At 36.9% G+C, this 13,589-nt stretch overlaps 1 protein-coding gene across 1 annotated transcript in view; it reads left to right on the forward strand.

Moving 5' to 3' along the window:
- The first annotated feature begins 709 nt into the window (after window positions 1–709).
- nvd (neverland) overlaps window positions 710–13,589 on the forward strand; it is a 32,081-nt gene continuing 19,201 nt past the window's right edge. Inside the window, exons 1-2 of the mRNA XM_064681322.1 lie at window positions 710–1,055; window positions 1,124–1,430. Coding sequence (XP_064537392.1) covers window positions 710–1,055; window positions 1,124–1,430 — 653 coding nt within the window. The remainder of the gene's footprint in view (window positions 1,056–1,123; window positions 1,431–13,589) is intronic.

The following is a 13,589-nucleotide window of genomic DNA, read 5'->3' on the forward strand; positions in this document are numbered from 1 at the left end:
TAAATCTAATAAATAATAATGGAAATTAAATCATAACATTTTATTAATCTATTAAGCAATAATGGCCATTGTAACCCTGCGTCACTATATATCTAAGGAACAGATAAAACATGTTAAATCAGTTGTATGCCATTAAATAGGTTATTATTATTTGTGTAACGCATATAAGGAGACATATCCGACCCCATATACATATATATATATGTCCATCTGTCCGGCGGTCTGTAACTAACCTCTTAGTTTTAAAGCTATCGTCTTGAAATCTTGCATAGGTCCGTCTCTCTATTGCAGGTTTATGTCGTAAAAGTAGGGTCTTGTATTTAAAACTTTTTTTCTTATCACGATATTTTAGCCAATCTTGGCATTTATAAGTTTATTCTCATATATACGCGAAATCTTATTAACATCGAACCACTATATCATATAGCTGCTATAGAAAAGATGGGTGGAATAGTCTTAATCTTATATGGCAAGATATTCTGTTTTCAAAAATAGTTAAAAAAATTCAGCATTTTCAACCTGCACTATTCTCTCATATCTGCAAAAAGGAAATGGCGACAAGAGTATTAATTATTCGTGGTCCCGAAGATATCTTAACTCTTTCGTTAATATTAATTTTGGGATTGATATACTTATTTTTATTTTTATGTATATATGAAAGCATATGGATGATATTACAGACTGGCAAGTGTTATGCACTAGAAAAAATATGCGTTGTAAAAGTAAACGAGCAGGAATCAACCGGCTAAGAAATACACGGCTAATTGGAGCAAAGGAATTACCCCCTCCATATCCAAATGGTTGGTATGGAATTCTTGAATCATCGAAACTTAAAGCTGGAGAATCAACACATATATCTTGTTTGGGAGAACATCTTATAATCTATCGATCTCAAGGAAATAAAATTTATATTTTGGATGCGTATTGCCCACACTTAGGGGCTAATTTGGGCATTGGCGGTCGAGTTGTTGGGGATGATATCGAATGTCCCTTTCACCAATGGAGTTTTAGAGGGAGTGACGGAGTGTGTACCAATATTCCGTATAGTACTTGTGGTAAGTCAATTACAGAAAAAGTGTTACTACTCTAGAACAAGTGCATGTTATTTATTTAAACATTTCAGTTCCGCAGGCTACAAAAATAAAGAAATGGACCTCTACAGAAGTAAATGGATTTGTATTTGTTTGGTATAGTGTCGAAGGATCAGAAATTCCCTGGACTATTCCAAAATCAGTCGAAGTTGAAAGCAACAAATTGATATACCACGGGCGGAATGAGTTTTATGTAAACTGTCATATTCAAGAAATACCAGAAAATGGTGCTGATCTGGCACATTTCGGAGCGATTCACAATGATAATATTGTAGCTAAATACCGCAATCAAAAATTAAATATTTTTCGCAGCCTTGGATATCATCAATGGAAAGCAAGGTATATTTTACAATGGAACAATACTTTTAGTCGAAAGCTTTAAACTTCTTTCGCACCGTACTAAAAATGAAATAAGTTCTAGAAGGTTTTTAATGGAAATGCATTCTTGTTCTAGTTGTTCTTATCGTTGGTTTTATATTTTAACCATGAAGCTGGGTTATATGAGGTTTTTAGGGTGTTAAAATTCTGTGTAAGCAGTTAATCGAATTTTGAAAGAACTATAGTGCTCACAGAAAGAAGAATGGAACGTTTCCAAATTACACTGCTGGATTTTATTAAATGACTAGTTAACCAACTCCAAAATAAAATGATCAGGATAAAGTTAAGCACTTTCCTGACTTTTGTATCCATTTAATGAAAAAGCGATATAAATAGCATTACTCAGAAAATAAAAAAAAAAACGAGAAAGTAAGGATATCTTCGTCTCGCCGAACATTTAATACCTTTCCCTTTTGCACATATGTGAGAATAGTACAGCTCGCAAATGACTATTATCCATATATCTTTCAAAACAGAATATTTTGCCTTATAAGATCAAATATCTTTCAAAACAGAATATTTTGCCGTATAAGATCTTTTTGTTCGACCGATCTTTCTAAAGCAGCTATATGAGAAGTGATACAATGTTGAGAGTATTTTGCGTATTTAGGGTATTTATTTAGTGGAACTAATAAACCCCAAGTTTGTTCAAGATTTAATATCCTTGCATATCGTACTTTTTTATAATACTCATAATGCTTTGCCCGTATCTAAAAAGCAGAGGGAAAATAATTAATGCCGAGTATGGCTAGGATATCTTGAAAAACAAAAAGTTTTTCAAACAAGAACCTCATCTTCGACCGATGGTCCCGAGTGTCGAGTAAGACCAAGATATCTAGAAAAACAAAAAATTTTTCAATAGACAGCTTAATTTTCGCCGGACCGTTCCTATGGCAGCTATATGATATAGTGGTCCAATGTAAAAAAGATTTTGCATAAATATAGGGAACATAGTATTACTTTTAAATGTAGGAGTTGGAAATAAAACTAGGAGTGGTCGAATTTAAAATGAGTTAAATTAAATAGGCGAGTACAATTTTGACATTATACTCATATTACATTACACTCAGCACATGCAACCCTGCTATGGCTATATCGATAAAAATAGAAGAAGAAGTATCAAGTTTAAGCTAGACCACTAACCAAATAGCATATAGACTGAACAAACAGTACTAATGACGGGGACAAGCGTTTTCCAAAGCAGTTTCCTATAGAGTGAGCGAGTAAAAAGACAGCGATGCCGTTCTACGACACAGGTCATATGTATTCTTACTATCTAGCTGTGAGAGCATGCGGGTATGTCTCGAACCCGAACAAAAACGAAGGCGACTTTGGACCAGCCGCACGGAAAACGCTTGTCCCCGTCATTAGTACTGTTTGTCCAGTCTATATGCTATTTGGTTGGTGGCTAGACAGAGTCAATGTGAAGATGTGTTCGCTGTTGCTCGTTGTCTTTTGAAATACATATTGGAAAATGTAAAATAATTATAAGTTTACGTTTATTCACTAATATCTTTAAATAAAATAATAAGAACAAAAAGAACTCAAGTGCTTGTTAAATTCATAAATTTTTAACCGATCGTTCCTATGGCAGACGGAGGGTCGGACTGACAGAAAACACGAGGCCAGCAAAAACAAGTTTTTATACCCTTGCAGAGGGTATTATAATTTTGTCGGGAAATGTGTAACGCATAGAAGAAGACATCTCCGACCCCATAAAGTATATATGTATATTCATGATCAGTATCAACAGGCGAGTCGATATAGCCATGTCCGTCTGTCTGTTTCTATGCGAACTAGTCTCTCAGTTTTAAAGCTATCTTTATGAAACTTTGCAGCTTTAAAGCTATCTTTCTGTTGCACGCAGTATATACGTCGGAACCAGCTGGATCGTACCATATAGCTGCCATAAGAACGATCGTCGAAAATTATGTTGTTGTATGGAAAATTTTTTTGTTTTTCAAAATATCTTGAATAAACTCGGCATTTATTAGTTTTAAAATGCTCCCTCCATTAATGCAAAATCTATTAAAATCGGACTACTATATCACATAGCTGCCATAGGAACGATCGGTCAAAAATTATGTTGTATGGAATACTTTTTTTGTTTTTCAAGATATCTTTAACATACTCGGCATTTCCTACATTTCCTGTGCTGCTTAAATACGGACAAAGCACTATGAGCATTAAGAAAAGGTTAGATAGGCAAGGGTTTTAAGTCTTCGGCGTGCTGAAGATAGCCCTTCATTCTCGTTTTATAAATGTTTATTGTATTGAATCAAAAATAGCATACATTTTTACTACCGCACTGCTTGCCACCGCGTCTAGTCTACAGCCACACCAATAAGTAAGTCTTAATGAGAAGAAACGGATTAAAATAGAAGCACAGAAATCAATACAATGCTGTTAATAGAATTCAAAGATGTGTGTGTGTGTGTCTACATGTATACAGAAATTCTTGCAAATTGAGCTAGCTTTCGCAAGCACGAGGCCAGCCAAAACTCATTTTCTTTAATAACTTTTGTGCTTCTTAACCGATCTTGATGAAATTTACAACAGTAGATCTAGTTGTATTCTCAATATGACAATTGCATTAAAATTGAGCCTTCAATGAGTGGGCAATACAAATTGCTGGTTTTAGGGGTGGTGGCGATAGCTATAAAATGAAAGATGCTTGATATATATATATACTATTTTAGAAGCTACATGTCAAGTTTGGTGACTCTAGTTCTTTAAACCTAGAGATTCGCACACAAAACAGGATTTCGATATCCATGTTGATCAATTACTTGAAAACAGGGCAAGCTATCGATTATCGGAAATAAATGCGATCTGCGCATTGCCTAGGAGGACCTACAGTTCAGTTCAAGTCTCCAGCTCTTATAGGTTCTGGGATCCGTGGGTTCATACATACGGACGGACGGACAGACAGACTGACATGGCTAGATCGACTCGGCTGTTGATGCTGATCAATAATATATATACTTTATGAGGTTGGACACGCATCCTTCTGCCTGTTACAAACATTTGCACAAATACATTATATTCATTTTAAACGGGTTTAGGGTAAAAAAAATAGCTTAAGTTGCGACTGATCGCTAACGCAGCTATTTGATATAGATGTGCGATCCGGCCGGTTCCAACATATGTACTGCCTGCAGCATAAAATGGCCCTATTAAGGTTTAACGAAGATTTTAAAAGTGAGAGACTAGTTTAAATAGATTTATATAGGTGGACGGACGGACTATCTGTCTACCTACTGTCTATCTACTGTCTATATCAACTCGGCTGTTGATGCTGAGCAAGAATTTATATTTTATGGTGTCGAAGATGTCTCCTTTCATGCGTTTCATGATAACATTTTAAATCCCAATAAAAGGGTTTAAAAATAAATACCATTTGCTAGGTTCGAGCTCGCGTCCCCATCAACATAACGTACTACTACTATCGCCCAACGCCTTACCTCTTAAATAAAATTGTAACACACACATAGCACAGTGTATTATATAATAATATATCACAATTGAGATTATATTATTAGATTTAGAAAAAGAAAAAATACCCTTGGAAGGGACGTAACAACATTGGCTACAGGAATTGGTACATTGACCACTTGACCACTATTCTTGAAGCGGAATAGTAAACTTTCGTTCATTAAACCTTTGAGCCGAGTTAACGTATCAAATTCTACCAAAGATCTTTGAAAATTAATTTAAAACTGATAATAAACAAAAAAGTTGAGAATTGTTTGCCAAATTTCCACAGTGTCGGATGGGATTTCCAAAACTTTTTATAGCCTGAACCATGTCCGTCTGTCCGTCCGTCCGTCCGTCCGTCCGCCCGTATGTATGAACGCAAGGATCTCAGAACCTATGAGAGCTAAAGACTCGAAATTTTAGCTGTAGGTCCTCCTAGTGCCCGCGCAGATCGAGTTTATTTCCGATTTTCGATAACTTTTTGATAATACACGAATACTCTATAGTACAATAAGATGTACTTTTGAAAATTTCATCAAGATCTGTTAAGAAACACAGAAATGATTAAAGAAAACGTGTTTTGACTTTTTTCCTATCAGCGGCAGCAAGCGCAAATTCCAAGAAATTCTGTATACATGTACACACACAAATTCATGCGCTTCTGCTTTGAATTCTATCAACAGCATTGCAATTGCGATTGTATTGTTTTCTCGGCTGCTATTTTAATTCGTTTTTTCTCATTAAGACTCAATTAATGGTGTGGCTGTTGACTAGAGGCGGCAGCAAGTAATGCGGTCAGTTACGAGTTCGAATCCTGCCGAGGGAATTTTTTTTTTAAATTAATTTATCTTTATTACTACTAAAGCAAACGAGCGAGTAGCGCGAGCTGCATTTGGGGTTGGAATAAGAGGGTTCAGGGTATCCCCTATTCGGGAGCTCCCGACTAGAACCCTTTACTTGTTTTATTTGTTTTACTATGCTTCTTACAATAAGTTGGGATAGGAAGTAGCATCTGGGCAAGTTTTTGCTTCCCAGTTCAGTTTAGAGCCGTAGTCTTCCACCCAGTCGTTTTCGTAAGCGTCTCCAAACATACATTTTAGTATGCTCCTTACATATTAGTAAAATCTTGTCAACATCGTTCAAATATATCATATGGCTGGCACAGGAACAATAAGTAAAAGATATACGCTTCACGCAATGGAGAAAAAATAGAACTGCATTAGTATTGAAGGTGGGATGTTACAGAAGCTTAAGGAATATCAATCAGGATATACCAATTGTATTTTTTGACACCAGAAGTATTGCCTCTTCCATGGAGAGGAGGTAAACGATTCCATATGGTAGGAAAAAAAGTAGGTTTAAAGTGTGCTGCAGCAGACTACCTACTCATACTATATAAGCACACTTCTTAAATATACAAGCGGGTCCACCATCGAGACCGAGTGCGTACATTTTCCATTAAGGGCAGTAAATTTATGTTCCTGCAAAGCTAGCCTCATTTGAGTCATTTTTGAATCAACCATTCAAAATTAGAATGTAATTGGACAATTGTTCTGTTTAGAGAACAAAGAATCTCCCATATATGTATGTGTATTCGAAAAAGATTTGAATCCAATGAGCCCATTTTAAAATTCTTTAGTACATAATAATATGCACGAAAAACTGGAAAATTAGTTTTGTAATATTTAGTTGTGTCTATTATTTGTGTTGTCTTTTCTAATAATTATGGACGATACTAAGTTATTCAGTCTTATTCACAGCCCTCATATAAATAAGCACATAATGGTAACCCACTTAATTCATTAACTAGGATTTTAGGTTCCTTCTTAATGCAGGGTGATTGTCTATTATATATAGAACTGCTACATCAAGAATTATGAATAATAATATACCTTCTTGCGTCTTATTGCAATAATTTCATGTTTTAGAATATTTAAGGTCTTTTTAAAAATCCGGGGCCTCTATCAAGCTTGCCTATTTTCTTTTTTGGTAGAAGGTGGCCTGGATACCTTGTTCAATGCCTAAAACTGTTGAGCGTAGAAACGTAGAAACTCGCAAGCACGAGGCCAGCCAAAACTCATTTTCTTTAATAACTTTTGTGCTTCTTAACCGATCTTGATGAAATTTACAACAGTAGATCTAGTTGTATTCTCAATATGACAATTGCATTAAAATTGAGCCTTCAATGAGTGGGCAATACAAATTGCTGGTTTTAGGGGTGGTGGCGATAGCTATAAAATGAAAGATGCTTGATATATATATATACTATTTTAGAAGCTACATGTCAAGTTTGGTGACTCTAGTTCTTTAAACCTAGAGATTCGCACACAAAACAGGATTTCGATATCCATGTTGATCAATTACTTGAAAACAGGGCAAGCTATCGATTATCGGAAATAAATGCGATCTGCGCATTGCCTAGGAGGACCTACAGTTCAGTTCAAGTCTCCAGCTCTTATAGGTTCTGGGATCCGTGGGTTCATACATACGGACGGACGGACAGACAGACTGACATGGCTAGATCGACTCGGCTGTTGATGCTGATCAATAATATATATACTTTATGAGGTTGGACACGCATCCTTCTGCCTGTTACAAACATTTGCACAAATACATTATATTCATTTTAAACGGGTTTAGGGTAAAAAAAATAGCTTAAGTTGCGACTGATCGCTAACGCAGCTATTTGATATAGATGTGCGATCCGGCCGGTTCCAACATATGTACTGCCTGCAGCATAAAATGGCCCTATTAAGGTTTAACGAAGATTTTAAAAGTGAGAGACTAGTTTAAATAGATTTATATAGGTGGACGGACGGACTATCTGTCTACCTACTGTCTATCTACTGTCTATATCAACTCGGCTGTTGATGCTGAGCAAGAATTTATATTTTATGGTGTCGAAGATGTCTCCTTTCATGCGTTTCATGATAACATTTTAAATCCCAATAAAAGGGTTTAAAAATAAATACCATTTGCTAGGTTCGAGCTCGCGTCCCCATCAACATAACGTACTACTACTATCGCCCAACGCCTTACCTCTTAAATAAAATTGTAACACACACATAGCACAGTGTATTATATAATAATATATCACAATTGAGATTATATTATTAGATTTAGAAAAAGAAAAAATACCCTTGGAAGGGACGTAACAACATTGGCTACAGGAATTGGTACATTGACCACTTGACCACTATTCTTGAAGCGGAATAGTAAACTTTCGTTCATTAAACCTTTGAGCCGAGTTAACGTATCAAATTCTACCAAAGATCTTTGAAAATTAATTTAAAACTGATAATAAACAAAAAAGTTGAGAATTGTTTGCCAAATTTCCACAGTGTCGGATGGGATTTCCAAAACTTTTTATAGCCTGAACCATGTCCGTCTGTCCGTCCGTCCGTCCGTCCGTCCGCCCGTATGTATGAACGCAAGGATCTCAGAACCTATGAGAGCTAAAGACTCGAAATTTTAGCTGTAGGTCCTCCTAGTGCCCGCGCAGATCGAGTTTATTTCCGATTTTCGATAACTTTTTGATAATACACGAATACTCTATAGTACAATAAGATGTACTTTTGAAAATTTCATCAAGATCTGTTAAGAAACACAGAAATGATTAAAGAAAACGTGTTTTGACTTTTTTCCTATCAGCGGCAGCAAGCGCAAATTCCAAGAAATTCTGTATACATGTACACACACAAATTCATGCGCTTCTGCTTTGAATTCTATCAACAGCATTGCAATTGCGATTGTATTGTTTTCTCGGCTGCTATTTTAATTCGTTTTTTCTCATTAAGACTCAATTAATGGTGTGGCTGTTGACTAGAGGCGGCAGCAAGTAATGCGGTCAGTTACGAGTTCGAATCCTGCCGAGGGAATTTTTTTTTTAAATTAATTTATCTTTATTACTACTAAAGCAAACGAGCGAGTAGCGCGAGCTGCATTTGGGGTTGGAATAAGAGGGTTCAGGGTATCCCCTATTCGGGAGCTCCCGACTAGAACCCTTTACTTGTTTTATTTGTTTTACTATGCTTCTTACAATAAGTTGGGATAGGAAGTAGCATCTGGGCAAGTTTTTGCTTCCCAGTTCAGTTTAGAGCCGTAGTCTTCCACCCAGTCGTTTTCGTAAGCGTCTCCAAACATACATTTTAGTATGCTCCTTACATATTAGTAAAATCTTGTCAACATCGTTCAAATATATCATATGGCTGGCACAGGAACAATAAGTAAAAGATATACGCTTCACGCAATGGAGAAAAAATAGAACTGCATTAGTATTGAAGGTGGGATGTTACAGAAGCTTAAGGAATATCAATCAGGATATACCAATTGTATTTTTTGACACCAGAAGTATTGCCTCTTCCATGGAGAGGAGGTAAACGATTCCATATGGTAGGAAAAAAAGTAGGTTTAAAGTGTGCTGCAGCAGACTACCTACTCATACTATATAAGCACACTTCTTAAATATACAAGCGGGTCCACCATCGAGACCGAGTGCGTACATTTTCCATTAAGGGCAGTAAATTTATGTTCCTGCAAAGCTAGCCTCATTTGAGTCATTTTTGAATCAACCATTCAAAATTAGAATGTAATTGGACAATTGTTCTGTTTAGAGAACAAAGAATCTCCCATATATGTATGTGTATTCGAAAAAGATTTGAATCCAATGAGCCCATTTTAAAATTCTTTAGTACATAATAATATGCACGAAAAACTGGAAAATTAGTTTTGTAATATTTAGTTGTGTCTATTATTTGTGTTGTCTTTTCTAATAATTATGGACGATACTAAGTTATTCAGTCTTATTCACAGCCCTCATATAAATAAGCACATAATGGTAACCCACTTAATTCATTAACTAGGATTTTAGGTTCCTTCTTAATGCAGGGTGATTGTCTATTATATATAGAACTGCTACATCAAGAATTATGAATAATAATATACCTTCTTGCGTCTTATTGCAATAATTTCATGTTTTAGAATATTTAAGGTCTTTTTAAAAATCCGGGGCCTCTATCAAGCTTGCCTATTTTCTTTTTTGGTAGAAGGTGGCCTGGATACCTTGTTCAATGCCTAAAACTGTTGAGCGTAGAAACGATTTTTTGTGGCTTGCCATAGTCAAGTACCCTTCAGATTGTAGCTAAGAGGTCTGCCATGAACACAAGGTGAGTTCCCGAATTCTCCGAATCGTCCGCTGTCGGGACTATCTGCTTTTTTAGATACAACGGCTGATAGTTTCGCACTGTCACATTTTATTTCAAGCCTTGCATCTCATTTCTTACCGGATGATTTTAAAGGATTTACACCATTTGCACCAATCTTTTGTTAAGTGCTCTGCCAGGAACACTTAATAGTTAAAGAATGCAAGCCAAAGAGATAAATAGAGCTCAAATACAATTCTATTTGTGTGTATGCATATGTGTGTATGCCTGAACATGTATACAGAAATTCTTGTGCTGTGCGCTTGCAGTTATGTGGAATGCCAATATAATCACACGTTTTCTTTAATAACTTCTGTGTTTCTTAACCGATATTCGCACAGACAAGAAGTAAAAAGAGAAAAGATGTACTGTTGTTGTCATGGGTGGGCCATACCCAACTTGCATTCGGGAAACTTTTTCAATGTCTATCCCACGCTACCTGAACTGTGTTTTGTCGGAAAAAGTTTTAAATGCGTTCTGATGAGGATATTTAATACCAGCCTGGTTATCTGAGTATTTTTTTTAATGTTGCTTCTAAGTTCCCTTTCCCGTTGCTAGCTTTAAACATTGGGTAGAATACGTGGAATACGGTTGAATAGTCAGGCAGATAAAATACGATTCGTTCTTTTAGTTCTCTATGTGCAATCCTGCTCCTCTTGACAAGCCCATCTTAGAACCGTCTTTTTAAAAGGAAATCTACCATATCTCTCTCCCATTTTATATATATATGTGGTCTCCAGTTTTCCGTGATGAGTAACTCTGAGACGACGTTGTATTATTTTAATGTTTATTTATATTATTTGGATAATTGTAGCTTTTAATGCTTAACTAGATATAATAATGCTGTACATATGTAATTTCTCTGTAAATTTAATAGACTTTAACGAGTCAATAATGCGTGTGTAGCATACAAGATATCGGCATCGACTGACTCTCTGATCGTTTTCTCTCAGAGCGGACGCTCTGACCGTTTGCTCTCTCTTGTAGCCTTCTGGTCTCTATTGTTGTCGTCGTTCAATAACGGCGACCACTGCGCGTTGCTCGCTTGGCTACTTGCTCTTCTGGAACTTTCCCGAATCCTACATTCGGCCCTCCTGACATGGAATTCGTCCCGAATTCTTTCGTGAAATCTGCTACCGTAGACGTTTTACGAGGACCTTCTCCATCACCTACTTTCTCTACGTCATATCTGCCTTGTTTGTGTATCTTTATCACTTTATACGGACCAAGATATTTTCCCTTCAACTTCTCTAAACTTAGTTTTGTCATCATGGGCACTACAATTTTGTTCATTCGCTCGACTTGTTCGTTACCGCGTGGAACACCGGTGGTTATCAGCAAATGCTGTATCATATGCTTGTCGCAGTAATCTTTGAAAAGATTCGCTGTAAACGCCGCACCTCTGTCTGACACAATCCTATATGGGTTACCAAAATTAATAGCCTGCCGCTCTAAACAAGTTATAATTTCTTCGGCTCCTGTTGGATATAACCAGACATACTTTGAAAATCCATCGATAATAACTAACATGTGAATGTATCTCTTCTTGGTTATTTCCATCGGTCCCACGTGATCAATATGATACGTTACTAATGGCTTATCACCCTTATCTATCGCACTTAGGTATCCTTCTTGTCTGCCAGACTTTGTATTTACCAGAATGCACTCGACGCAACTACCGGCTATCCGAGGAACTTTTTCCTTCAGTTTTGGAATAAAATATGACTTTTCTATCAAGCATTGCGGTTTCTTTGCCGAAAAATGTCCCTGTCTGTGAGCAATTTGGATTATCTCTGTCTCCATTTGAGACGGAACTACAATCAATTCTCGATCTGGATCCTTGAACAAAATCTGATTCGCAATGTAAAACTTCTCGTACCCCTTACTTTCTACCAAATCTCTCACTACTTATGTCCAATCGTCAGCTAACTGCGCTTCCTTTAACCGATGCATCACACTGTCAGTCAGAACGAAGCAAGCTATTCTGCTGAATGCATCCCTACATGTCTCATTTTCGTACCTGAGCGGTGCTCCATTTCGTAATCAAAGTCTTGTAGAAACATCGCCCATCGTGCTACTCTCAACGGCACCTCCTTCTTTTTCATCGTCATGGCGAACGCATTGCAATCGGTTACTATCTTAAATTTCGTTCCCAAGATATAGACTCGCCATTTTGTCAAAGCTCCTATGACTGCAAGTACTTCCAGTTCGTATGATTGATACTTTTCCTCGCTAGGCTTTGTTTAACGACTCATGTACTTTAAAGGATGCAATAAGTGATATTCTGAGTTTTTCTGCAATAATACAGCCCTAAACTTAGATGCATCTGTATGAATATCTGAAGCCAATTTAGGATTATATAACATAAGAACTGGTTTACTAGTTAACGCCATTTTTGACTGTTTGAATGCCAACTGCTAAAGGTCCTTAAATTCAAACTTTGAATTCTTCCTAAGCATGTCTGACAACGGCTTAGCAATTACTGCATATCCCTCGATGAATTTCCTAAAATACGAAGTCAAGCCAAGAAAACGTTGAACACCTTTTTTATCACGGGGTATTGGAAAATTTGCTACTGCCTGCGTTTTCTTCTCACTTGGTTTAATAGTACCGTTGTATCCTAAAAAATTTAACTTCTTCTATAAAATCTGAGATTTGCTCCAATTAATACGCAATCCATTTCTTTCGCCACTTCAAGAACTCTCTGTAACTTTTGTAAGCCTTCCTCAACATCTATGCGTGGGATGACGATATCATCCACGTACACGACTGCATCACCATTGTTTATTAGCTCACGCATAACAGACATAATAAATCTCGTAAATACTGCAGGTGAGTTTGAGATAGCAAATGGTACATACGAAAACTCATACTGCCCTTTCTGCGTTACAAAAGATGTATATTTCTGTGACTGTACCTCTATTGGTACGTGGAAATATCCATTCGTCAAATACAGCGTTGTAAAAATCAGTGCTCCCTGCAACTTCTCAATGACACTGTCCATTTGCACCATCGGAAAGCTATCGCGCACTATCTTCTCATTCAACCTGCGATAATCGCAACATAGCCGCTTTTTATCGTTTTGCTTTGCTACCAGAACAATGGGTGAAGCATATTCGGATGTACTGGGCTTTATAATCTTGTCCGCAAGCCACTCTTCAACTTGATCGTCTACATCTTTCTGCTCACTGAACGCTAAGCGCCTCGGATGCTGCTATACTGGTATCTCATCCGTTAACACTATCTTCATTTCTGCGGTACATATTACGCTTTTCTTCGGATTATACTCGTGTATTCTCACTTTATTTGACTGCGTCTGTGTTAAACCTGACAGGAAAACCTCATCACCTGCCTCACTTTGCTCTGAGCTCAGCATACATAGGCTTTTGAATTCATTAATTAAATCGGCGCATGGGCCCTAGGCTTTCTGTTTACCATACCT

Source organism: Drosophila montana, unplaced genomic scaffold, assembly GCF_035044405.1.
Source record: "Drosophila montana isolate Dmon_TW-CO22-7 unplaced genomic scaffold, ASM3504440v1 contig_2241_1, whole genome shotgun sequence".
NCBI lineage: Eukaryota > Metazoa > Arthropoda > Insecta > Diptera > Drosophilidae > Drosophila > Drosophila montana.